This window comes from Equus przewalskii, chromosome 21 (assembly GCF_037783145.1).
Source record: "Equus przewalskii isolate Varuska chromosome 21, EquPr2, whole genome shotgun sequence".
In the NCBI taxonomy this organism is placed as follows: domain Eukaryota; kingdom Metazoa; phylum Chordata; class Mammalia; order Perissodactyla; family Equidae; genus Equus; species Equus przewalskii.
The window spans coordinates 46,031,892-46,057,214 of NC_091851.1; the positions used below are offsets into that span (position 1 = coordinate 46,031,892).

Sequence of the window (25,323 nt, forward strand, 5' to 3'; positions counted from 1 at the left end):
CCCCCCACCCTGACAGCACCCTGGGGAGCCAAGGATCTGTCTTCTCTTTCACGATCCCCAGAACCTGACGCCCTGCACAGGGCTGTGCATCTGGAACAAGGAATCCACACCGCCCCGCTGGGGGAATCCCGTCCCAGGCGGGGATACCGGCGTTCCTCGGTGACTCAAGGCTGGCGGCGGAGTGGGATCGGTGTTCCCAGGAAGGAGCTCCCAGAATAGCCGGGCATCCCTGTGGGTGGAGAGCTGTCTGTTGTGCAGCTGCGCTGGTTCTCCAGGAAGGCGCCTGCCTGTTGGGAGGAATCGCTGCTCCCTTCTCGCTTGCCGCTGAGGGGACTGCAGCCGTTTACGCAGACCTCAGCTGTGGCTGGAGTCGAGATTTGGGGCACGTGCACCGAGGGGCACTGCTGGCTGGCTGGGGCCAGGTGTGTCCTTCCCCGCAGACCAGCTGCTTCTCCCACTTCTCAGAACTACCTGCAGCTCCTAAGCCATGCAGGCTGCTGTGGTCCTCCTGCAGGCCACTGTGGCCATCCTGCAAGGAGGGGCAGTCGTGTGCAAAGGATGCTTTAGGAAAGGCCCTGACGGTGGGCCTGCTGCGGGCCAGCACTGGCTCCCAGCTTCTGGGTGGTCCACTTCACTCTCAGTGATCCCGAAAGGCGGGTGTTGCGATCAGTGCATTTTGGGAGAGAAAACAGAACATCAGAGGGAGTAACTTGCCGGAAGCTTGAGGGTGTCAGGGTCAGGACTGAGGCCTGAAGTGACTTGGGCCCGGAGCCTGCTCTCTGCTCCTTAGCTGCTGCCTTTCAGCCAGCACTGTTCCAGACAAGTTGGAGCAACCTGGAGCCTGCCCTCAGGAGGCTGAGAATCTAGAAGAAACAGGAAAGCTCACAGGAGTCCTGGCCGAGGCCGGGTAGTCATCACCAGGGGGGAGGGAGTGCCAGAGACAAGGGATTCCTTCCCACTGGAGAAGGCTTCCGGAGGTGTGACAGGGATGGGAGCCATCCTAGGCGAGCCAGGAAGTGCAGGGGCGAGTGTGAGCGTGCCAGCGGGGTCCTCCTGACACCCCAGGAGGCTGGCCCTGTGTAAACTCCACTGGGAAGAGGAGGAAGCAAGGCTCAGAGGGCTGGGGGCCCACCCAGGGTCACCGAGTGGGACATGCAGGGCAGGACTCTGGGTCCCCGCAGCCTCCCCGTCCAGGCGCAGGTGCCCATGCTCAGAGAGAGGAGGCGTTTCTCTGGATGCATCAGGCTCCACCCGCAGAACGTCCTTTCAGAGGCTTCCCTGGTCTTTCATTAACTGTTTTCTGAGGACCTCGGTTTGGGGTTTGGCTTTTCGGGCTAAGTTTGCTCGTCAATGGACGGCAAGGTCAGAGGCCTGAGGAAGAGGCTTGTGACTGAGAGCTTTAGCTTTGGGGACCCGGAGAACTGGGCTTGGTGCTCCACTCCACCGTTGGTGAGCTGTGTGACCCTGGAGTGCTTAGCTTCATGGAGCCTCAGTCCCCTCCTCTGTAGAATGGGCATATTAATGGTAGCCGTCTTACAGAGCTGTTAGGGGATGAAAAGAAAAACATATAGCAAGTGTGGGACTTTTTATGGGGATCAGGGCGATTATGGATTTTTATTTCCTGTGACTCAGTTTCCCACCTGGCAAATAAGAGGGCACGAGCTGGTCAGCAGGGACAGGAACAAGTCACAGCCTCGGGGTTCACAGGCCTCCTCGAGGCCTCGTGACCTGGGTACCAGGGAGAGGGGTTCCAGTCGGATGCTCTTCCCCAGCTGCCTTCCTCGCACGAACCCCTCGGCAGCAGCAGGACGGGAGGCCCTGGTGTGCACAGCCCCTGGAACACGGCCTGGGGCAGGCGGAAGGTGCCAGTCCACCCCGAAACAGCCGCCTGCCAGCACCTTTTTCTCTGCAGCTCCCAGCACCCCCACACGGTTCCCCCACCTGCCTCCAGCTGAGCGGGGTCTGGCCCCCTTCATGGCCCCTTCTCCCTGGACAGCTCTGGGCCCTGGTTTCAGGGTCTCTCTGTGCCTTGCACAGGTCCGCCCGTGGGGCCGTGGCTGGAGGAGAGGCTCTGTGGCAGCAGCTCTCCTTGGGTTTGTCTGGGAGGAAGTGGCCATTTCTCTGGATTCACCCAGGAAAGGCTGGGGCCCCCCACACAACAGTTGTCTCTGTGGCCAACCCGGACGGAGCACTCACACCACGCACTGTCTGTGCGTCTCAGTCCTCAGCCCCTCGTAGGAGCAGCTGGGGGTGCCTGAGTGGGGAGTTTGGCCTGGGGCAGGCCAGCCCTTCCTGACGGCCCCTCGGCCTCTGGCACCTCCACTCCAGTGCGGCTGATGAAGAGGCTGCACTGTCAGCTGCTGAGCTTGGCACAACTCCCCCTGTGGTCCAGAAGGTGCCCTGCCCCCGCTTCGCCTGTGGGTCAGGAGGCTGGGTCCTGGGGCACTTTCTGGCATGGCTGACCCCGAGGTGGGCAGCCTGCCGTTTGACCAGCTTGCCCTTCCTGTGGGGCTGAAAAGCCCACGACTGGTGCTCAGCGGGCTGGTCTGGGGTGGGCTGCATCCTGCTATTGCATGAGCATTTTATTATTTAAAATACGTGCATAATAATGGCATCTGAGGGACTTTTAACAAAAAGAAGAACCACCTCACCTCTAAGCCCTGCACTTATGCAGTCCCCCTCTGTTTCCTTCTGGTCCCTAAGATGTCACTTTACACAAGATCCCTCTGCAACCAGGTTATTTTCCCCTTCCCGCAACGTCCAGGGCTCGTCTCCACGTGCCACATTGTTGCGAGGCTCCTAGGGCGACCTAGTGATCACGCCGAGAAGGGTGGCGTCACGCGCAGACGCACGCCGCGGCTGTTCTGAGTCAGAGCAGAAAGGCCACTGCTGTGGCCACGCTGATTTATGGAGAGAAGCTGGCCTGGAAAGAGGTCTGTCTGTGCACCGTTTCTCCCCAAGGGAAGGCGCTGTGTGGCTGGGCGCTCCTGGGGGGTGTTCAGCCAGGGGCCGCATGTTCACCCCTGGCCTCAGAGCTTGGGTTTGGACCTGCTGTCCATGGGCCTCCGAGCGGCCTCCTCGTGCCGTGCCAGGTGCTCCCAGGAATGGGGGCCACTCGCCCCTGACCACCCTCCCTCCAGGAGTGTCTGGGAGGCAGAAGGGGGTCCTCAGGACAAGGAGGGAAAGTCCTCAGGGCCCAGCTCACTCAGGAGCCTGGTCCCACAGGTAACGCAAGCGGAGAGCCCAGACGATGAGATTGAGGGCCCACGGGCCAGGGGAGGTGAGCCTGAGTGGGGACTGCGAGGAACCAAGGAACTGGGGCCCCTCCCAGCCCTCGGCTCCAGCCGGCTGCCTGGGAAGTCTGGACCTGGAGGAGGCACTTCTTCCCTGTCTTAAAGGGAAGCAGGGTAACTGATTTTTTAAAGTGAAAACTCCTAATTGATTAATGTTTGCTTCACATTCACGTCTTAAAAAGTATTGTGTGAGCCAAAAATGCAACTGCTTGCTGGATTTGGACCATGGTGCACTGGAGGGCCTGTGGCCAGGCTGCCCCTCCAGCCTGGGCGGTGTCAGGGAGTGGAGTGCTTGCACACCCTCAGCCCAGCTGGACTGCCGAGGCTCCCTGCCCCTGGGGATGGCTCCAGGCTGGTCCTGGCTGAAGGCAGAGGTGGGAGGCAGCCCCTGGTCCTAGTGGCATGGTGCCCTGGGGGGTAGGGCCAGTGTCACAGCCAGCTGTGGCTTGAGCTGTACATCCCGTGTGTTAGGTCTGACTAGGCTGTGTGCAGTAATAACCTCCAAATCTCAGCGCCTTTACCAAGAACAGGTTTATTTCTTGCTTGTGAAGCCCACTGTGTATCTGGGTGACTCTCCGGGGCAGCTGTCCTCATGCCAAGTCTGCCCTGGAGCGGTCAGCCCTGAGGTTCTGCCAACTTGCCCAAGGCCCCAGGTTGCCATGGAAGGGAATGCATGGAAGATTCCCACTCGCTTTTCTTGGGCTCAGCCCAGAAGTGACATCTCTCCTGCTCCTAGCCATCAGTCAGAAGCAGCCACACAGCCCTGCCTAACTGCAAGGGGGCCGAGAAGTGTAAGGAGCCCCAGACTGTCTGGTGAGCAAGGGATATTTCTCCAGCACTGGCCCAGGTCAGCTTCTAGAGCCCAGGCCCACAGGGCAGTGGCAGATGGGCTGGAGGCTGGTGTGATGGTGCAGCGGGGGTAAGCTCCATGAAAGCAACGGATGGCAGGCCTTGGTCACCACCGTATCCCTCTGCCTGGTGTGAGCCTGTCATGGAGACAGTCTGATGGAGGAGGGAGGGAGTGTCTGATGAAGGGAGGCCTGAGTGAGTGTCTGATGCAGGATTGTTTCCTGGGGATCCTGACCAGCAGGGTGCAGATTGCAGTTCTTTTGGCTGAGGCTAGGCGGTCTGGGATCAGCAAACAAGATGAGCAACATGGAAGCTAATAATTATACCACCACCTGTTTGTGTTGCATTCTCTTCCTCATCTTTAGTGTTCTCGACCCCCTTGTCACCCCCGTTGGTTCACTGGGGCAGGTGAGGGCCAGGGAACTGGAGGCCCAGGTCAGGGAGGGCATTAACCCTTGTCACCCAGGCAGGTGGCAGAGCTGGGACTTGAGTTGAGACTCTGTCCCTGTGCTGTGGCCTCAGTGCTGGTTCTGGGGCAATGGAAATAGAGCCTTTTACGGAGCCTGAGGAATGTGGATGTTCATCCGCATCATTCATTCTCCTAAAACCCATTCCGCGTGTCCTGGTCACCCAGCTATCAGTGGCCTCATGGCCTCCACCTCCTCCATCCATTCCTCACCATCATTCATCACCTGCTCACTGACTGGGTCTCCTCTGCCTCCGTCATTTCTGTGTTCACAGCTCAGGGTCAGGTGTGGATCTGTTCAGTCGAGAGGCAGGAGGGCCGGGGAGCCCCTGTGGGGTCAGTGGCATAGCCTGGTTCCCGTGTCCTGACAGCCCCAGGGCCCTCACCCCCATACCTGCATACACCCCTAGATGCCACACCTGTCACCCTGCCCTTTGCCAGGGGCTCCACACCGTGACCTCCTGCTCAGGTAAGGCCTATTGAGCATGTTTCTGGTCCCCCAGCATCACTGCCTCTCGGGTGTGCACAGGCAGGGACGAGGCATGAGATGGGCAGGTGCTGCTCCCTACCCTGGCATTTCTTTTTTCGGTGTTGCCCCACCCTGACACGGCACTGTAATTAGCCATGGCACTCGGGCTTTCTGAGTGGGGAGAGTCAGAAATAGACTGCGGCTTCCTCCCCTCCAGGCGGCACTGGCACGTCACCTGCAGCAGCAGATGGTTCTCAGTCAGGAGGAAGCTGGGGAATCCCGCCCGCCCCTCCCCGCCCCAGGCCTGGGCCTAGCTCCCGAAGCCCAGCCACGCACCGGGGCTATATCTCTGCAGGTCCTCTGAGAGCCCCTTGCTGCTGAGGCTCCAAGGCGAGGATGCTCTGGCAGCATCTGTCCCCTGGGCCACAGAGCATGTTTCACAGGGAGGAGCGGAGCTGGCGTCTGTTCACTTGCTCCTTGGTTCACTCCACTCGTGTCTGCCTGTGCTGGGCTCCAGGGGCTACGTGATGTGATCACATTTGCCCCTCTGAGCCTTGATAGTCTCACCTGTGAAATGGGCACCGTCGTGTCTGCGTCACTCGACATTAGGGTTGTTGTCACTCTTGTTTTGGAAGCCCCACCCCCATGTAGAGAGTTGAGCTGAGTTTCAGGCAGCAAATGGATGAAATGTTACGTTTTATATAGATTTAGTCTAACGTATATTAATTGGAGTTTGCGTTGTTCTTACGGTAGAGCCGGTATCTTCCCCAGGTCTGACTCGCCTCAGGGCCGTGGCGCCTGTCCTCTCTATCTGATGGGGGTCCCGGCCCTGAGAGGGTCCCCTCTCCAAGTGGCAGGTTCTGCTCTGTTCCTTTGGACAGCATTCTGGGAGAGTCCAGAGAGTGCTTCTGAATGCAAATCCAGTCCTGGCACCACCTCAGCCCCATCCCACACCTGCCTGCTTCAAACTCTTCAGCACCTTCCCAGGCTCCTCACCGCAGACTCCAAGTTGTGTGGTCCTCCCCCTGCCCAGTTCTCCTGCCCCATGGGTGCGCACACACCTCCCTTCAGTCTAAATGGCACGTGCAGGATTCCTTCCGATGTCAGAACCTTTGCACGTGCTCCCCCCACTGCCTCCAGAGCTCTCCCCTCCCCTCCTTGCTTAATGATCTCTGCTTATCTTCTGGACCTTGACTCAAGGGGGAGCTTCCAGGGAGCCGTCCCTATCCAGCTCAGCACCTACCCTAGGGTTCTACAGCTCTGGTCACTGCTGAAATACACAGTTGTTTGTTTGATAATGGAATGAATGTCTGTCACCCCCTAGAGCCTGAAGGCAGGGCTGGGTGTGACTTCTTACCACTGTATCCCATGGGTGGGCTTGTCATTGGTGCTCACTAAACCTCTGACGAGGGAGGGTCTGGTTAACCCAAGGCAGAGCTCACAGTCTCATGAAGTGGGGTCCCCATCCCGGGTGGTCTTCCTGGGTACGGGCCAGTCTAGACTGGAGCTCTGCACCTGCAGCACCGCCCTTGTCTCCTGCTCCACCCCTTCCCCGGCGATCAGGGTCTGCTGTCCCGGCAGGCACCATGCAGGGTGGGGTTCGTCAGCCTGGCAGTGCTGCCTGGGACTCTGGTCCTGTGCCAACCCTGGGCTCCCGGGCTCCCTCTGGGGAGAGGGGCGGATGAGTGACAACCCAGCAGGCTATGCTTTGTTCTGCTCACAGCTGTGCACCTATGGGGCTGCGTCCACCTGGAGGACTACCCGTTCTACCTCACTCAGAGGTGCCCTGGGGCCAGCGCTGGCTCACGGCCTCATTGCCCCTGGGAGGAGCGGCAGCCGCTGAAGCCTGCCGTGAGCGCTAGGAGGCGCCTGCCGCCACCCCTCATCGGGCCAAGGGAATGGGTTTTGGTGGCGAGATGTCTACTTTTCCGAGACATACGAATTAAATGAAATGCCTTTCTGGGAATTCAGTCCATGACCAGCTGGCAACTCCCAGGCGGGGTTTTCTTGAGCAATCACTATATCCCAAGCCAGCATTGGTGTAGACACTACTGTGCATTACCTCATTCAGTTCTCACAGCTGAAGATCTATTGTTAGTCTTCATTTGGGAAGGAAAGACAAGGCTGCAGGAAGAAAACGCCTCGGGGTGAGGGACGGTGTTAGTGGAGATTGGGGTTACTTTCCAGGTTTGAGGAAATACGTGGCCTCCTTCCTCAGGTGTCCCTGTGGGCACCCCGGCTAGGCGCTGGCAGTCACGGGGCTCCAGGCTCTGGTGTGAGGGAGCATGTGAGTGGAGGTAAGAGTGGGGGTGTCCATGTGGGTGTTTGTGTCTGATGGACGTTCAGGTGAAGCAGGCAGAGATCAGGGCTGACGAGGACGACAGCAGATGGGCAGGGCAGGTGCAAGGAGCGGCTGGAAGGCAGGGTGCACTGAGTAAGCTTTAGTGTCATTTATCCTGGCCCTGGCCCAAGGTGGGCTCTCTTGCTAGTCCCATTTTATGGAGACTCAGATACATCAAGGATCTAAACCCTGGGTGCCCAGCTCTGAAGGTGAGACCCCTCAGGTCTTCTGACACCAGTGTTTATCTACCCTTCCTGGTTTTTCATACATGGAATTGGAGGGGTGGGGTACAGGCTGGTATATTTTAAATGCCTCTCTACGATTCCACAGTTTTTATTGAGAACATTATAATAACGGCAATTATAATAATGATGGTAATGATGACAAGGAACGCAGTAGGAACAGCTCACACTTACTGCGTCGTCCTGGTGGAGCAGCCCTTGAGCGAAACCTTTTCTTGCATCATCTCATTTACTAGGCACAGCAGCCTGGGAAGTGAGGATACCAACCTCCCGTTTACAGACCAGGCTCTGGGGCTTACCCAAAGCCACCAGGTTGGCCAGCACTGGAGCCAGGGTGTGAACCTGTGAAATTCCTAGAAAAGCCACCCGGGGCGCCAGGTTGCAAAACCAGCTGCGTTGGCGCACCCGCCTCCAGTGTAGTAGGTCAGAGGCGAGAGTAGGACGCCTGGACACGGGCAAGTGAGAGAAGAGGCAGGGTCTGACCAATGCGGTGCGTTTCCACGGTCACTCATGATGGAGCAGGACCTGCCCCACTCAGTCGCATGAGGTCCCTCTGGCTCCTGGACTTGGAAGTGGACGTGAGGACGGTGTATGGGCTGCAGGAGAAAGTTCCTGGCTGCGGAGCTGAAGGCGCACAGGGAGCAGCCAATCTGGCAATCCAGAGAACACATCTCTGCGGGATTGCTTTTCTGAAAAGAGGGTTTGCTTGTAAGGGTCAGAGAAAAAGTGTGGATTGAAGGCATGAGACATGACATCCAGAAAGGCTTTTGAAAATACAAACTCAATTTTCTTTACTTACACACATCCTTGAAACAGAAATGATGATGATTTCTTGAGAAATCACTAAATTCCAAGCAAGCATTGTCGTAAAACGCTTTTGTACACTCTCTCACTTAATTTTCACAACTCTGTAGAAGATCTATTATTAGTTTTCATTTTGCGTGAAAAGGCAAGGCTCAGAGATGCTAAATAATCTGCTCAAGAACACACAGCTAGGAAATGACAAGTCTCAAAGTGAGCTCCCAAACTTTTGTCTTCCTGGTTCCGCATCCCATCCCCTCACTGCTCTGTCACACCACCTTCCTGGTCAGGACCCCCTGGACTCCCTGGGTGGCCCTTTCTATGAGCAGGCCAGCAGGGGACCTGGGCTTCCTGAGACAGGGCTGGCAAAGAGTGGCCGTCCAGACACTGCCAAGCTGACCACGTCGTTGCCCTGCTCAGGACCTTCACTGACTCCCGTTACCACAGCGCCAAGAAGTGCGGGCATGTGAAGCGTGGTCGTGTAGCATGGCTTCCAAGGGCCTGCAAGGTCTAACTCAGCAGCTTTTCTCAGCCCTCTACCCTGGTGTGCCTGTCCCACACTCCACTCTCCCCCCAGCCACCAGGACTACTCTCCGTTCCTGAAGATTTCTCTTCATTCTCTCTTTCAATCCCCAGGCCCTTGTACATCTGTTCCCCCTGCCCCCAACCCACCAAAGGGATTCTCCACAGCCCTGCTCATAGTTTCCTTTTCCATGAAGCCTGCCTGGATCGCTCCTCTCCTCTCTCCCGAGTCTTCAAGGCCAGCGCTCGAGTGGTCTGGAGACACTGTGTCTAGAGAGGTGTGATCTTCCACAGCTGGCTCCTCTCTGCATGCAGGGGCCCTCCGCAGAAATGGATCTGCCCTCAGTTCCCCTGCCTCATGGCTTATCCATCACACCCCCCCGGCTTATTTCCTCCATGACACTGACCACTCTCTGGAATGGGCTTATTCATCTGTTTACTGCTTGTCTTCTTTCCTCTTTAGACTGTGAGCTTTCCGAGGGCAGGGAAGGCTTGTCTTGTTCACCACGGTATTCTGGGGCTCGGAACGGTGCCTGGCACAGAGCAAATATTCCGTAGTCACTTAGTGAGTGAGTGAATGAATGGCATCTGGGGTATTTTGACCAGGCTGCAGGGAGCCCCATCCAATGAGCTAGGTTTTGCATGAATTGCTCGGGACAGATCCAGAGGCCCGGCCAGGAGTTGTTGGGGGCAGGTTGAAGTCCCACCAACATTGAGACAAGATGTTGAAGCAACCACCCACAGAGCCAGCAGAAGCACAAAGCTCCCAGGGGAACCAAACGGCAAACTGTCACTGTTCAGAGTGTGGAGGGAGGAGCAGCTGAGACCTGGGGACGCCCTCAGCTTTGTGCAGGGACAGGGATTATAAATAGGAGACAAATATTTCTGGAGGCAACATCTTCTTTGGGGCAAAGTATTATGGGCAAATACTGGGCATTCAAATGCTCAGCCCTGTTGTCTCCCCGCAGCAGCTAAGGGATCCGGAAGTGGGAAGGTTTCTGGCTCTGACCCAAGGACAGCATTATTGAAGTTACAAAAATAATTGGAGCTTGGCATTAATTTTGACTAATTATGCCTCCCTTTCCTGACAAGCCTTTTATTTACTTAGAGGTTTTTTGTTTTGTTTTTTGGTTATTTTATCTTTTGGCTGCATCCTCCAACTCCCTCAGTGAGCCATTCGAAGGAAATAATGATTTGTCTGCATCTCGCACAAACACGGTGTCTGGGTCGTGGCTGGTGCTGGCGGCGGGAGGCGCGGGGGCGCTGCGCGTGCCAGGACACGGCGGGAGGAGATCCCCAGTTTTGGTTCCGCCCTGCGGGCTCCGGGAGGCGGGAACTCCGTCGTCACGCCCCCCTGCTGCCTGGCGGGGAGGCGGGCTCAGCTGCGAGCGGAGGGCCGGTGCTGGTGTGCAGGGACCAGGAGGCGTGCGTCCGGGAACGCGGGACCAAAGCTGCAGACGGTGCTGCTGCCCACCACACCCTTAGCCAGCGGGCAGGACACAGTCTCCGGAACAGATCTCCGTGCTGCTTAAACACGCCGCCTGGGGGCCGCCCGGACCGGCCAGGCTCGGGCTAGGATCTGGAGATGAAGAGCCAGAGCTGCTGGTCCAGAGGTGGAGCGCGGACTGCCCCAGCAGCCCTGTGACACCGGGCCACCTCCCTCCCGTGTGGGGGTCTGACTCGGTTTGCCAGCAAGAGGCAGCTACCAGAGGTCCCTTTCCTCTCCTCCAGCTTTTGGGGAGCAGTCTCTAGGGGGTGCGCCTGCCACCTCCAACCCTCGCAGACCCAAGGTGGAATTTGCAGGCGGCCACCATGGTGCAAAATGTAATTCTAGTGTTTTTCCGCAGACGGCTGAGCCAAAGACCTGCCGTGGAGGAACTGGAGAGGAGAAATATCTTAAAACGTGAGTAGCTGGTGGTCCCTCCAAAGGCTCCCCTCACATGTGCTGAGGCTGCTGCAGGAGCGCAGCGTGCCGGGCAGTGTAGAACTCGCTCCTTTTCTCACGCGTTCCAAACCCAGCCCTCTCTGCCGGCTGAACGCTCCGTGTTCCCACTGAGTCTGAGCAACTGAGGAATTCCGAAGGCAAGCCCCTTAAGAAAAGTTGATACACCCAGAAATATCCCCTTAAAATTTTTTTTTTTTTTTTTTTAAAAAGCTCTCCTGGCATAAAGATGTCCCTATTTTCAGGGTCGTTTAATTAGCCCTGTAGATCTAAGGGAAATGAATCAATATTCTTTTTGTGTGCTGGGTTTTAAGCAGGTTTCCCTGGCACTTTTGGGTGGGAGCTCCTCGTGATGGGCACGGACATCGCAGGCAAGATGTGGACAGTATCATAAGTCCCACCAGAGAAGGACAGCCCCTTGGTTGTTCCACCTGGGGAGTAAAGCAGACAGCTCAAAGGAACAGTGAACATGGGAAACATTTTCTGTGGCTGGAAACGGTGCAATCCCAGAGCCCCCATCCCAGCCCCACACCCCCTGGGTTTCCACAGTTCACTGTGTAATTAAAACATATGCTGAATATTGGTGTCCACGAATAGCCTCCACAGTGTAGAGGAGGCCACTCTGTCTCAGAGTCATTGATGATTTGGGGAGGTGAAACCCTTCTTAGATAGTTCTTACATATCTGGTCAACAGACTTTAGTTTTCAAAACATTTTCTATAAAAAGTTTCTTCTAAGGACCTGGATTTTTAGAGCATTTTCTTTTTATTCTTCTCTACGTGATGAACACTGCAGACGTTCTCTGTCATTCTCAACCATTCTTTGGTTGTTTATTCTGTGAACATCTTTTTACAAAGTTATATCAGTGCCGGCTGACTTTCTGTTAGAAAGCGCCGGACAGAGCCTCTGGTTGGTCTGGGTGCTGGCTCTCACCTGACTCCTCTGCCCTGGCTTTGCCTCAGTGCCTCACTAACTGCCTAAAAAAGTCCCTTCTTTGTGGACTGTTGGAAATATTTAGCCCTAAGATTAAGAATTCTTCATTTTATTTTTTAAACTTATGATAGGGCAACTGCTCTTTATTATGTGAACAAGGCCACGTCGGAGGATTGGAAGAAAAGCTTTCCGTTGATAGCATGCTTCATCAAGTGGGCAGATAGAATAGCCAAGCCATTTGTTACCAAATATTTGAATTTTTAAAAATTAAGTCACTTATTTATAAAGCTTGTAAGTCACAGATGCCCCTGAAAGCAGTAATCCGAGACTGGAGTGGGGCAAGTTCCCAACGTGGGCAGTGCCACCCCAGAGTGGCCTGCTGCCCACAGCAGGCAGAAGCTTTTCTCCCAGGAACTGTTTCTCCATCAGTTCTAACCTCTTCCTCACTATTGTGGATGCCCAGGTCCTCTCACCAGCAAGTGCTTCTAATTGTGTTAGGCTTTGCAAATAAGTGTGGGCGCCTTAATAACAGTTCTGGGGCTTGGTGAATAGAGATGGCAGGTGGGTAACTAAACTGACTGCGCTCCCCTTCAGTATGCAGAAGAGAACAAACGGGCTGCCGCCTCTGTGGCCATGGCAATCCCTTCTTTGCCATTGCACCAGTCGGGTGTGTCTTAGCTCGGAAGCATCTCGAGTACCCTGAGTGGGAACACCTGAAAATTCACTGCTAGTTTGTGGGGGTGTTTGTTTTGTTTTGTTCTATGGAGGTGAGAATAGGTAACCAAATATAGTCCGGTGTAGAACATCATACCCACAGGCCCTTGACACTGGCCTCGAATGCTCATGCTATATTGCATTTTCTGCCTGTAATGAGTTCTTAGAGCATCATCGCGTTGTACTTGCCCCCCTTCAAGTGAGGAGCCCATGACTAGTTGCCGTCATATCTGAGGAACACTCAGAACTTGGCCTGTGTATTCATGGATACATGAGCATAAGACACAGTGACCCCTTTATATATGATGATACTTAAAATGATAAATCTGCATTAGGCCCACCCAATCTGCCAGGCATTGTACTCAGTGCCTGCGTTCCCTCATTTAATCATTGCAGCGAAGTTGTGAGGTTTGCACTGCTGTCCACATTTCCCTAGTGAGGAAGCTAAGACTCAGGGAGGTAGTGTGACTTTAACATGAATCCTGACAAGGGAGTAGAGCTCAAGTTCATGTCGGGGTTGCCTAGCCCCATCATCTACAGTCTAACTGCTGCTTTAGGAGCAATAACACATCTCTGATTACATACGGAAGACTCGTGTGGGACTGTCCAAGCTACTGACATTATTTCCGGAAAACTTGGCTGTGGAGGCTTGAATCCTGTCTGTCTTGTTTTGTGTAAGGCACAGGTTTTCTGGGTTTGTGAATAAGAGATCCACAAACCCATTGCTAAGTGGAGCTCAGAGAGAGCCCATGGCATAGGCTCTCAGGAAGGACTTCCTGGAGTTGGTGCCTAACGGAGCATCCAACCAAGAAGGACCCTGCCGGGCGCTTTCAGAGGTCAGCTCTCCAGAGTGCGTACTATGCTCATAGGGCCTTGTAACGATGCTGCTGATGTTCACGATTAAAAAAGGAAAGAGCTGATTTTGTTTCAGTGTTTTCACATGGAGGCTGTATTTGAGATTTGTCCGTGCCTTATTTAAGAAATCTGAAGAATTAGTTTCATATTGTCATTTAAATCCCTCATGAATGGCCTTACATGTGATACTGTCACAATTTTTTTTTCTAATTATCAGCTTTCTGATTAGAGTTTATAACTGGTTTCTTCTGGTTTATCACTTGGACTAAGAACCAAGCACATAACAGGGTTTCATTTCCTTTTCTAAAACACCCAAATGCAAGATGAATCTTCCTTTTTAAAAAAAATTACTGAAAAGTTCAATGGATAAAATATTAAACTACATATACTCAATCCCCCAAATGCACAAATGTTCAAAGTGTTTTAAATAAAGGCAGATGATGTGAAATTGTTAACTTCAAGCAGCAGCGTTTCTCTTTCTCGAACCTGGTGGTGTTTCTAGGAGTGCTGATGGAGGAGGTCCCTTTCCCAGGACTGGAACTCTGTTTAGGTCAGGGACCTGAGGCTTTATTTAGCAACAGACAGCCAGAAATAGGACCTCTATTATCTCGTATCCCAGGGCGAGGCATACATTTTACACTACGTCTCAGCATTCCACTCTATTTTTAGCTCCCAAGTGTAGGTGTGAGCGCAGCTTGAATGTTAGTAGTCACAACTCGCCACGCAAAGCCAATTTGGGCGAGGACTCAGAATCCTCTAAAAGGCGTGTCCTGGAGCGTTCTCGCTTCTGCAATGGAGAGTCAGCTGGGCTCATGAGTATGTTTGGATTTGAAGTATACCTTGAAAATAGAAATTCTAGGCAAGCATACATTGCCCAGAACTGAAGAGGGTGTTCCTTATCTTATGTTGGTTGGCTACAAGTATGTATACCTTTTAAAGGAAAAAAAAAGCAAACGGCAACAGTTCTATTCATATGCATTCATTCATATATATATAAATATAAATATATATACACATGACTTATCCTACTAAAGCTGTTTTTGTTTGCCATCTGTGTTCCTAGATGTAAACATGCAGACAGAGATATTTGATTAGAGTGGAGAGAGCGAGCTCTGCTTCCTGTTTCTCCTGCATCTAAATGCGCAGCAATGACACATGGGTTATTTCTGGCGTGGAGAAGGGCGAAGGAGAACCAGGCTGGGACGATGGCAGAGCTCCCCTTATACAAGTTTTTCTGTGTAGCAATGAGACCGTATCTTGAGTAGTGACTGGTAAAGTGAAGAAAAACTTACATGGAAAAAAGTGTCTCCTACAAGGTGTCCTTGATATTCCTCCTTCAGCTACTAGAAATGTAGAGATCTTGAGTACGCTCCCTTGCTAAAGAGAAGAAAGTCTCAATTTGTTTCTTTCCTTTTTCTTTTTTTCTGTTTTAATCTTTCACAGAAAGGAATGATCAGACTGAGCAGGAAGAAAGAAGAGAAATCAAGCAAAGATTGACACGAAAGGTATTATAATTTAAGTATTTTATTTCCTGAATATTAAGGAATAAAAGGTGGAATAGAGAAAAGCTGCTTCTGTAGCAATTGGGATGGGTGATGCAAGACACCACTCTGTGATGGTGAATAAGGATTTCCTGGGCAGCAGTGAATACGCTCACCAGACACTGAGAGCAGTGCCTTTTGCCACATCCCAGTGTGTGACTTCAGCATGCCCAGGGATGAGGTCCTTACTCAGCACAGAAGTGGTGCGGTGTGACAGGACAATCCAGATGACATTTCCATTTATTTCCAGGAAGCCAGATGTTGACTGGCCATTTTCTTCATTTATTTGAGATCTTTACACAGTGCCTAAGAAAAGCATACTTTGATATCAGTGTTTCAGTAACCTTTCAGACACTTGGTTACCTTCACTTTGTCTAGAAGCTCCTAATTGCAGAAAACTTTATTAGCCTTAAGGGTTTGTACCTGGGAACTCAGAGAATTAAGTTAAAACTTCCTATGGCCAATAAACCTGATCTACTTTTAAAGCTCCGCCCATCTCTGAATTCAAGTGTTCTGGCCTTGCCGTCTCCACTGTGCTCTGTAATAATGATGAAATCTCCTCCTTCCTGAGCTTGACTTATGAGTACTAGTAGTAATTATTTTAACTTTATCAGTAGCTTTTTTTTAAAAAAAAAAGATTATCTAATGATAGTTGAAAACAAGAAGCTGCTGCCATAAAATTTATTCTAAGTTAATTCATCCAACTTTCCTGGAGCCTGTGTTATGTACAGGGCACTGCTAGGCTACTGGGGGTGTGAGTCCTCCTGATGAAATGTGTTAAGGGGAGGGTGTTGTGATTTAAGAGTGTATAATTTAAGCCCTTTACGTTAGAGATTGTTTCCAATAGGGTTATATTTCACAGTTTCAGAGTTTTATCTTTATTTATAGAAATGTGCTATTTGTTCAGAGTACTTTAAGAAAGCTTGTTTGGCATACCTAACTATGATGATCTTTTATTTTAGCTTAACCAGAGACCCACAGTTGATGAATTAAGAGACAGAAAAATTCTGATACGATTCAGTGATTATGTGGAAGTGGCGAAAGCGCAGGACTATGACAGACGGGCAGACAAACCCTGGACGAGACTGTCGGCAGCAGATAAGGTACAGAACAGACCTGTCTGTACCGGGTAGGGGTATAGTGTCATGTAGTAAGGGCAAATCATATTGTGCCAGGGAGTTTATTCTTAGATAGTGGGTGCTGTCAGCTATTGAAATTAAGCCTATGCCTTGACTAGATGTTGGTTTCACAAAGATAATCCAGGGTTAGGGCTGTGTTTTCAACTAGGGGACAGTTTTGCCCAAGGGACATTTGGCAATGTCTGGAGGCATTTTTGGTTGTCACAAATGGGGGTTGCTACTGGTATCTAGTGGATAGAGCCCAGGGATGCTGCTAAAGATCTCACAATGCAGAGGACAGCCCCCACAACAGAGAATTATCTAGTCCCAAATGTCAAGAACGTAGAAGTTGAGAAACTTTGGTCTGGGGCGTGAATCAAAAGTAGGCAAGGCTGGCATCAAAGGGACTAGACAACATAGATTTAGAGAAAGTGAGCTACAGTGGGGACAAAGAGGAATGGAAGAGATCCAACAGGCATTCAGGGAAACCTCTACAGTATAGATAAAGGCGGATCTGGATTCTGTCCTGGACTGATCCAGTTTGAGGTGTCTTTGGGAACCTCCTGAGCATCAACAGTATCGTGCATCAACATGCATCAAGAATGGTTAGAGAGATAGGAAGGGAGCAGGAGGCAGTGGGACACAGAGGCTAAGGGATGAAGCAGAGGGAATTAACATTCACTGAGCACTTACTCTGCCCTGTACTGAATTCAGCCTATCAGGTATTATTTCTTTGAGTCCTCAAAAAAATCCCTGTGAGAGAAGTGGTATTATCCCTCTAGATGTGCTATTGAACAGATGACTTGGAAAGGCCCAGAGAGGGTAAGTTCTTGTCTGTGGTCAAATGCTATTGACTGGAAAGATTTAAACCCAGAAGCGTCTGTCTATAGAGTCTTTCTATCATACCTTCCTGCCTCTAGTGATTTTCAGAACTCTTAAAGTTTTTAGGAAGAGGAAAATAATATATTCAGCTAATGAGTTTACTGAATTTGCTAATTGTTCCTCATTCTTTATATATGGAGTGTGAATATGTGAGGTTATAGGTAACTGCATATCGGCATTGCATTAGCTTGGATAAGTGCAGACATGCTGTAGCTGGACTCACTCTCTTGGTTGCCCTTGGTCAATGTTCTCAGAGGAGTGCAGTCATAAGGGGAGAAGGAAAAAATTATCTTTGGCTGCAGACCTGTTTGAGTATAGGAATAATAGTCCGCCGAAATTCTTGACTCAAAGCCCTTCCTTGTCCCAGAGGCTGTGTCTGATGTTTTTGTCTCACCTGGTCCCTAGAGGGTTCATCTGAGAGACAAGCTGGAGGAGGGCCCGGTGAGAGGCCCTGAAAAGACAATGATCCACACCTTACCCCATGGAATGACACACCTGTAATCTGTTCACTCACATGGAGTAATAGTCTTATTTTCCAAATGACACAAAATATAAATGTATGCTGAAGTTAGAATGACTTCTTTCTAGATTATCTAACTGCAAAATTCCAAGTAAGTTCACCAAAAGAGGAACTTTACTGATTATTTGGGTATTACTGTTTTATAAGTACCCTAAGCATGTGCCTGGTCCATGTCTGTATCGTGGAGTGGGAAGCAGGGGTGGTTATCTTCCTACTCCAGCACAGACAATAACTTCATTAAACACTTCCAGAACACTGGCTATGTACTAGCTTGGTAGGACTATAAAGATGAGTAAGAGTCTAAATGCTGAACAAAAAGTTGTTTCTCTTTTTTAAAAATATATTACAAAATAGCAAAAGTCAGCAGGTATTAGGAAAGGCTGTTAATTCATAACCATGTTGTTAACTTTTTAATGTCCTGAAAAAAAATGTCCTGTTTTTAAATTTCAGGCAGCAATTCGTAAAGAACTAAATGAATACAAAAGTAATGAAATGGAGGTACATGCATCAAGCAAGCATTTGACAAGGTCAGATTTCTGTCTGTATCAATTTCATGATACTTATAACAAGGTATTTATTTAAAAAAAAAAACGCCACAAAGAACTATGTATGCACACAAACAAATTCAGTATTTCTGCAGAGAACTATATTGAACAGACAGCATGCACTCCAGTTAAAAATGCTCTTTGCTCCCATGGTTTCTTGTAGGGCTTGGTGAAAGGTGATTTGTAGAACAGTATTACACAGGTCATTGATTTATTTAAGTAGCTAAGGTATATTTAAGAAAATTAATCTCAGAGCAATGAAAGTAATTTACCTATATATTTAATTCCCCTTCTATAATAGTCAGAACTCTCCCAGTTTATAGAACACCTGATTTATTTATCCTTATAGGAGTGCTGTGAAAGTACTCCCCACCCTCCCATTTACTTTTTCCTATTTTATTTAAATTTATATTCACATCTTTAACACAAGCTACTGCTTCCCCAAAGCTCAAAGAACATTTGTTTCCTCAGCAAATATCTGAATGCCTGCTGTGTACCAGGCATGACTCTAGGTGCTGAGAATGCAACTATGAATAAGAAAAGCAGGCTCTCATCTTCATGGAGCTTATATTCTAGTAGGAATATATTGGCTGATTCTTCCATAATCAAGACTTTTCACATCAAGGTGAATTATATTCTCTGTCCATGTTACCATAAAGAAAGATAACATGGGGTTTCTTATTGATCATGCAATGAGAAAAGACTTACTTCTCTTTGCTCATTTGGCTGCATATTCTTTTGTCATTTTCCCTCCTTTTCCATGGCCATGGCAAGTCATAGTGTTTGAAGTTCTCCTATAGCATTGATCCTAACGGGGTGACCACTATACAGCGAGCCTTCAGCTGCAGCAGTTGGTCTGTCATTTCTCCTTTGGTCTAACGATGTTCAAGCCCCAAATACAAAGAGAAAGGAACTCCTCAGTATAGATAGCTGCCTTAAATTAAAATAATGGATTCCTTTTATTTTGTGTGTGTCACAACGTGGCCACTGCAATTATTATTTAAAAGATTTACTCTGTAAACTCAGTGCAGCTATGGAAGAGAAACCAGGTGAGATAGAATTCTATCCTACAAGACACTTTTAGGATAAATATATGGAGGGAGGAAGAGAAGGTTGGAAGGGCAGGAGAAAAGGACAAGCAAATAGTTTGTTTAAAAATTTTTAAGGATCCCCCTTTGACTGGCATACATTTGGGCAGGAATAGATCATCTTATTTTTGATTGTTCAAAACACTCAAAAATGTTTAGGAAATAGACATTCTCCCATAAAAGAAGGTTATTTTTATTTATTTATTTTTTTTTTAGGAAGATTAGCTCTGAGCTAAGATCTGCCACCAATCTTCCTCTCTTTTGGTGAGGAAGACTGGCCTTGAGCTAACATCTGTGCCTATCTTCCTCTATTTTATATGTGGGAGGCCTGCCACAGCATGGCTTGATAAGTGGTGCATAGGTCTGCACCTGGGATCTGAACTGGCAAACCCTGGGCCACCGAAACAGAGTGCATGAACTTAACCACTACGCCACTGGGCCAGCCCCCAAAGTTATTTTTAATGTTCACTCTATGTTAAAGAAAAAGAGTATAATTACTGCATATTCTATGTATGGTCATGTCAAAATATTTAATACACTTTCCCATTATACATTATTAAAAGAGATGTTTACTAAAATATGAATTTTCTCCAGTAAGTCCTTGAAAGTTTTCTTAGATGACAATTTTAAGAGTGAGTCCAAAACTTGGACATCAAGAAATAATTATAAGCTTTTTATACATCTTAGCACTTAATGTCAATTTTTTAAAGTCAGAACAGTATTTTTAGTCATATAAGATTTTTTTTTTTCCTCCCCAAAGCCCCAGTGCATGGCTGTATATTCTAGTTGTAAGTTGTTGTGGTTCTTCTACGTGAGCCACCACCACAGCATGGCAACTGACAGACGGGTGGTGTGGTTCTGCAACTGGGAACCAAACCTGGGCTGCCAAAGTGGTGAGCGCTGAACTTTAACCACTAGGCCATCAGGGCTGTCTCAAGATTTTCTTAAGTGTTAAACATTACCACAAACACATTACCAACTCTACAAAAGCAAAACAAAAGCATAACTTTACCATAATTTCCAATAATTTGTTTTATCAATCAGTTCATTCCTTCTACTGATTTAGCAAAGCCCTGGCCTTTCTTTGTACTTGAAGGGCTTAACTAGCAGCACTCAAACTAAGTTTTGGGTAGTCTTAAGAATTCATTATATAATTCCTTTTGGGTACGAGAGGGGCCTGAGAGTTGGGAGTTCTCTGTGGCTCTATACTCCTTTAACCAAAGCAGGTCCATCCTCATGTTTTACATGTTGGACTTCTGAGAAGCTATTAATAGCAATAAATTTATTTGTGGAGGGTTCTGGCAATTTTAACTTAGAAATGTATAACCTTAAATTGTCTTTTTACAATTTCTAGATTCCACAGGCCATAGAGATTTTCTTCTGAGAAGAATTTGTGTTTAATTTTTGATACCAACACTGAACATTCATCAGGGAACTTTCCTGAAGTTCAGCTCAAGACTACTTGCTGTGTTTGTGAGTGGAGCAGGATCACACACACACATGAAATCTTGGCCGCACTTACCTGTAAGAGGAGAAACCAGAGGACACACTTCACTCTTGGTGTCTGAGGAGTATGAACTGTTGGGGTCAGTTAAGACCCAAAGTAACTCTACTAGAAGAAAACTGTTGTTTGCCTTTCAACCTTGTTTTATGGTTCTGCAGTGTAACGGAAGACGGGCGACATGCATGTGCAGGCTCACCACTCCAAGGCCTCTGACATGAGGGATGTGTGACGCAGTGTCATTCAGTATTATGTTGAAAAGACATTTTGATTCTGATCACAATTAATTTGAGAACTCTTTAAGTTCATGTTATACAAATGATTTACTGTATTATACTTTTTCTTTTTTTATATAATGTCTAACAAAAAAATACAGCTGCAACATTTTGATTCCTGTTAATTTTGTCCTTTAATTAAATGACTACTTATGCAGGAAATTAACCTGGGCTTTACATTTTCTTGGGCTTGGGATGAGAGATTGTTAGAATAAGGATCTGTGAAATAAGTCAAATTTTATTACTTTTTGAGCCATCAGAATCCAAACACATAAAAGAGAATTCCAACTTTTTGTGTGTTTTGTAAATTCTGTTAGTATATGTGGTTTGTGCCTTGGAAAATCAAATTACCTTTTTCAAGTTAATTTAGGTTTACATATCATTGAATAATGAACCTAGAAATAAGTAATAACTTGTTAAAAAATTCTACCAAGATGAAAATTATGCCTTCTTTAAGAGTATTTTTAAGTTCACATTTGCAAGCATTATTAAAAACTCTTATAAGAGACAAAGGTTTACATGGCATGTAGATTATAAACAGGCAGTTTACCCCAGCACAAAGGTAAGAAGTAATCTTGGCACAAAGGGGCAAAATAAGTTAAATAAAACTAAATGTTCCCTGAAAGATATTTTTACTTGGCCTTTGAATAAGTATCCTCACAAAATGAGCCTTCCCTCCCTCCCGGTACAGTGGTGAGGCAGGAAGCACCGTGGCTTGGAGCATGGTTTTAGGAGCTTGCAGAACCTGTACTCCAATCCCGGCTCTGCGCCATTCAGCAAGATATTTATTTTCTCTATAGGAAGATCATCTCTCTCTCTCTCACACAACAGGGCTGTGATTTCTAGGGGAGATAACGTAATTAAACTGTTGGCACAGTGCCTGGCACATTCTAAGCATCTGAAAAATGTTAGCCACTGGTATAGTTGCCAGGTAGTCCCTGTAGCAGCTGAATGTCCTCTGACTTCTTACCACACGCGCTACCTCATTGCTTTCCACGACCACTCCTGTTCTGTTGCTTTCAAGACTGCAGTGGATCAGGCACCCATGGAAACTGCTCAGCCCTGTGGTAGCACTTTGTCCTGAGGGACTTGTGATCAATCCTAAATGCTAGCAAACATACTGTTAGTTGAATTAGAGTCTTTTATAAGAAATTACTGTTATGGTAGAAAAATTTCAGCTCTACCTCTTACTTGCTATGTAAACTTCTGTGAATTGCTTGACTTCTCTGAGCCTCAATTTCTTTGTCTATGAAATGAGATGATATCTAAACCCTAAACCATTTCTAACTGGAAGGCAGTTCCTTAATTTTATAAGCATTTATGTGTATGTATATATATTGTATATTTAATATATATAGCTCTATATATGTACTCTATTTTATTCATAATCTTATTTGTGGCCAACCTCCAAAAAACTTTTTTTCTATTTTAAGCTACATAATAGCAGTTCCATATTTTATATTTTATTTGATTTAAAATGTTAATTTGAGCCCAAATTATTTAAAGATTTTTATTTTTTCCTTTTTCTCCCCAAAGCCCCCCAGTACATAGTTGTATATTCTTTGTTGTGGGTCCTTCTAGTTGTGGCATGTGGGACGCCGCCTCAGCGTGGTTTGATGAGCAGTGCCATGTCCGCGCCCAGGATTCGAACCAACGAAACACTGGGCCGCCTGCAGCGGAGCGCGCGAACTTAACCACTCGGCCACGGGGCCAGCCCCTGAGCCCAAATTATTTAAAACTAAGATTTCAATTTCCCTCACATAGAAATATCCATATATTTACTCTGAAACAAAGAAAGGAAAAAGGTGCTTCTGTTCTAGAAACCATCCTGAAAGGATCAGTACTGCTTAGAAAATAACTAAACTGTGCCTATGAGTAGAGAGAACCTGGTAGATAGGCAAAAAAACCCCGCACATGTGTCCTCAGTCCCATAACTAATGGACAAGTAAAATTAAAAATTAAGATAATGTGCAAGATACTCAAAGAATGGTTTGGTTTGGTCCAGACTCAAGGGATCTAAGATATGATAAAACCAGAAGACATTTTTACTGTAATCTACATTTTTAGCAATAGTGTCTAACTTCTACCATTGTATTTTTATTAATCATAAACTATTACCCTAAATTGTATTTCTATATTTCATGTTCTTATCGGGTATTATAGAGGTTAAGAGATAAACTAAAACTGTGAATCAAGTATAGTTACTCTGCATCTACCAGTAATCCTGCACTAAATAAGTATTTGACATGGTGTCTCAAATCTCTCATCCTAGTTAGCTGGAGGAACAAAATTAAAATGCAATTCATAAATCACATGGTACTAGTGATATACATGCATATGTATATAAATTTGAAGAGAAATTTTATATACTTAGGAGCCTGAAGATTGAGAAAAAACAATGTCTGCCTGCCTATTCAATAACAATTAGATACAGTATCTGAATTATCCGAATTCTTCAGTATTAGTGGTAGTCATTGAGATTTTTATGCTTTGATTTTACAAATAACTTTTTCTCATTTTCACAACATAAAATATTATTAACTATTAAATTAAAAATATTGTCATTAAAGAAATTCTGTTTTTAAACAGTTTAAAATGTTAAAAAAGTTTGGTAATTTTTTAAGAGGAAATTGTCACTTCTAGAAGCATCAAGTTTTAAGCCAATCTGATATGAGTAATAGTACATCAGAAGACTTTGTAAAAAGTATATTTTTAAAAATTTAAAGGGACTTTGAAATTATTATGTGAATAAATTTTGAACAATTAACCTGGATTAAACAACACCTAAATCAAGAGGTCCACCCTGTGGAGATACATGGTAATTACAAGTCTGAATTCATTCTATTCTATTTTGGAGGTGACAGGCTTAAGTATACACAGTGCTTCAGCAGCAAACTCCAGTCCGGAGAGGCCAAATTATAAGGTTAAAATTATCAGTCCTACATGCTTCTAATATCCATTTACCCAGTTCTGTTCTAGAGATTTTTTTCAGTTTTTTCACATGAAAGAAAAATCTCAAAGATGCTCATAAGCAACTGAATTTATTGAAAGTCAAACTGAATATATGAAATTTTTAAACAGTGAATGACTATAAATTATCCTTATTTTTCTGTAAACTTATTGACAATGGTGATATTAGGAACCTGTCACTAGTTCATATTTAGCCAAAGAGTGTTTGTTAGAATGAACAATGGGAATGCCACCAGTTATCAGTGCCATAGCTCTATGAAAACAGAATGGTATTTTATGTTAAGAGTAATAAAAAAAATGCTTTTAAGTATTTAAAGTCAACTGTAAATCTCCTTAAAGAATGTGAACAAACAGGAAAATTCTAAAAAATCACAATTTCCTGACAATAAGTAATGGTAGAGAAATCTGGATATGGTATACATGCTAATAATTTTTAAAGTTGAAAACATGCTATTATATATGCATCATTACTTTCTAAATTCAGTTTATTCCATTTCAAAGATACACGTACTAAAAATGTTGCTACAGTAACAGGTGTGTGCTCTGAAAGACTGGTATACACCAGCCAGTCCACTCCCTGCTTTTCACCCAGAGAACTCCTGGTTATAGTAGTGACTCCTGGTGCAGCACAAAGCAGTCTCAGGAACCACCTAACATCTTGCTCCAATTTTCACATCCCAAATTAGATTTGTTTGTTGCTGTGATTTCCCAGTATGTTATTTAGCTCAAAATTCTACTTTATTTAGTTATTTGTAGCATTTATGACTCCTTCCATGCTTACTCACTTCAGCTTTTAATTTGCTACGTTAAGGAACTTAAAATGAATTCATGTACCATAAGCGTGACTGGATTAACTGTTAAGACGTAGTGGTGCTGGAGTGGCTAAAGAACTAGCTCCACCAACAGTTACCACTCCACAGCTTAGTGTAGTTGAGGAAGTGTGGTAAACTTGACCAACGTGCTGTTAAATTGTAATCCAGGTAAGAAATACGTCATTAGCTACAATGACCCTTTATTTTTAATGCGTTTGAAATAGGAAAATCAAGAAGTTTTAGCTACGTCAGTTAATTAACATAATCATTAGCCTCAGGTAATGCAAAATTGGTTTAAATCACTATTTCTGTTAAATAGGAAGATAAATTGAGAAATAAATTTTATAATAAAGAACAGAGAGGGTCTGATCTTTAAAATTTTTCTTCTAAACTAGGGGTCTTACAAACTCCAGCCCACACACCAAATCTGGCTTGCCTTTTTTTCCAATGGTCTGCAGATAAGACTGGTTCTTACATTTTTAAATGGTTACATTTAGCACGTTTATACAAGTACTTACATGATAGCCTCAAATTTACCTTTTGGCTCAAAAAGCTTAAAACATGTACTGTATGGCCCTTTAAGACAGTTTGCCAACTCTTGCTTTGGCTATTTTAAGAGTGTAATTCCATGTTTAACTTTTTGAG

At 47.0% G+C, this 25,323-nt stretch overlaps 1 protein-coding gene across 3 annotated transcripts in view; it reads left to right on the forward strand.

Moving 5' to 3' along the window:
* PHACTR3 (phosphatase and actin regulator 3) overlaps positions 1-21,187 on the forward strand; it is a 244,185-nt gene extending 222,998 nt beyond the window's left edge. For 2 of the 3 annotated variants that reach the window (XM_070588589.1, XM_070588588.1), the window contains exons 9-13: positions 10,831-10,886; positions 14,870-14,931; positions 15,930-16,070; positions 17,938-18,014; positions 20,475-21,062. In XM_070588589.1, the coding sequence (XP_070444690.1) occupies positions 10,831-10,886; positions 14,870-14,931; positions 15,930-16,070; positions 17,938-18,014; positions 20,475-20,490 (352 nt within the window). In that variant the 3' untranslated portion in view covers positions 20,491-21,062. Of the gene's footprint in view, positions 1-10,830; positions 10,887-14,869; positions 14,932-15,929; positions 16,071-17,937; positions 18,015-20,474 lie in introns of all 3 variants that reach the window. The other variant, XM_070588587.1, reaches the window with a different exon arrangement.
* The last annotated feature ends 4,136 nt before the right edge of the window (positions 21,188-25,323 follow it).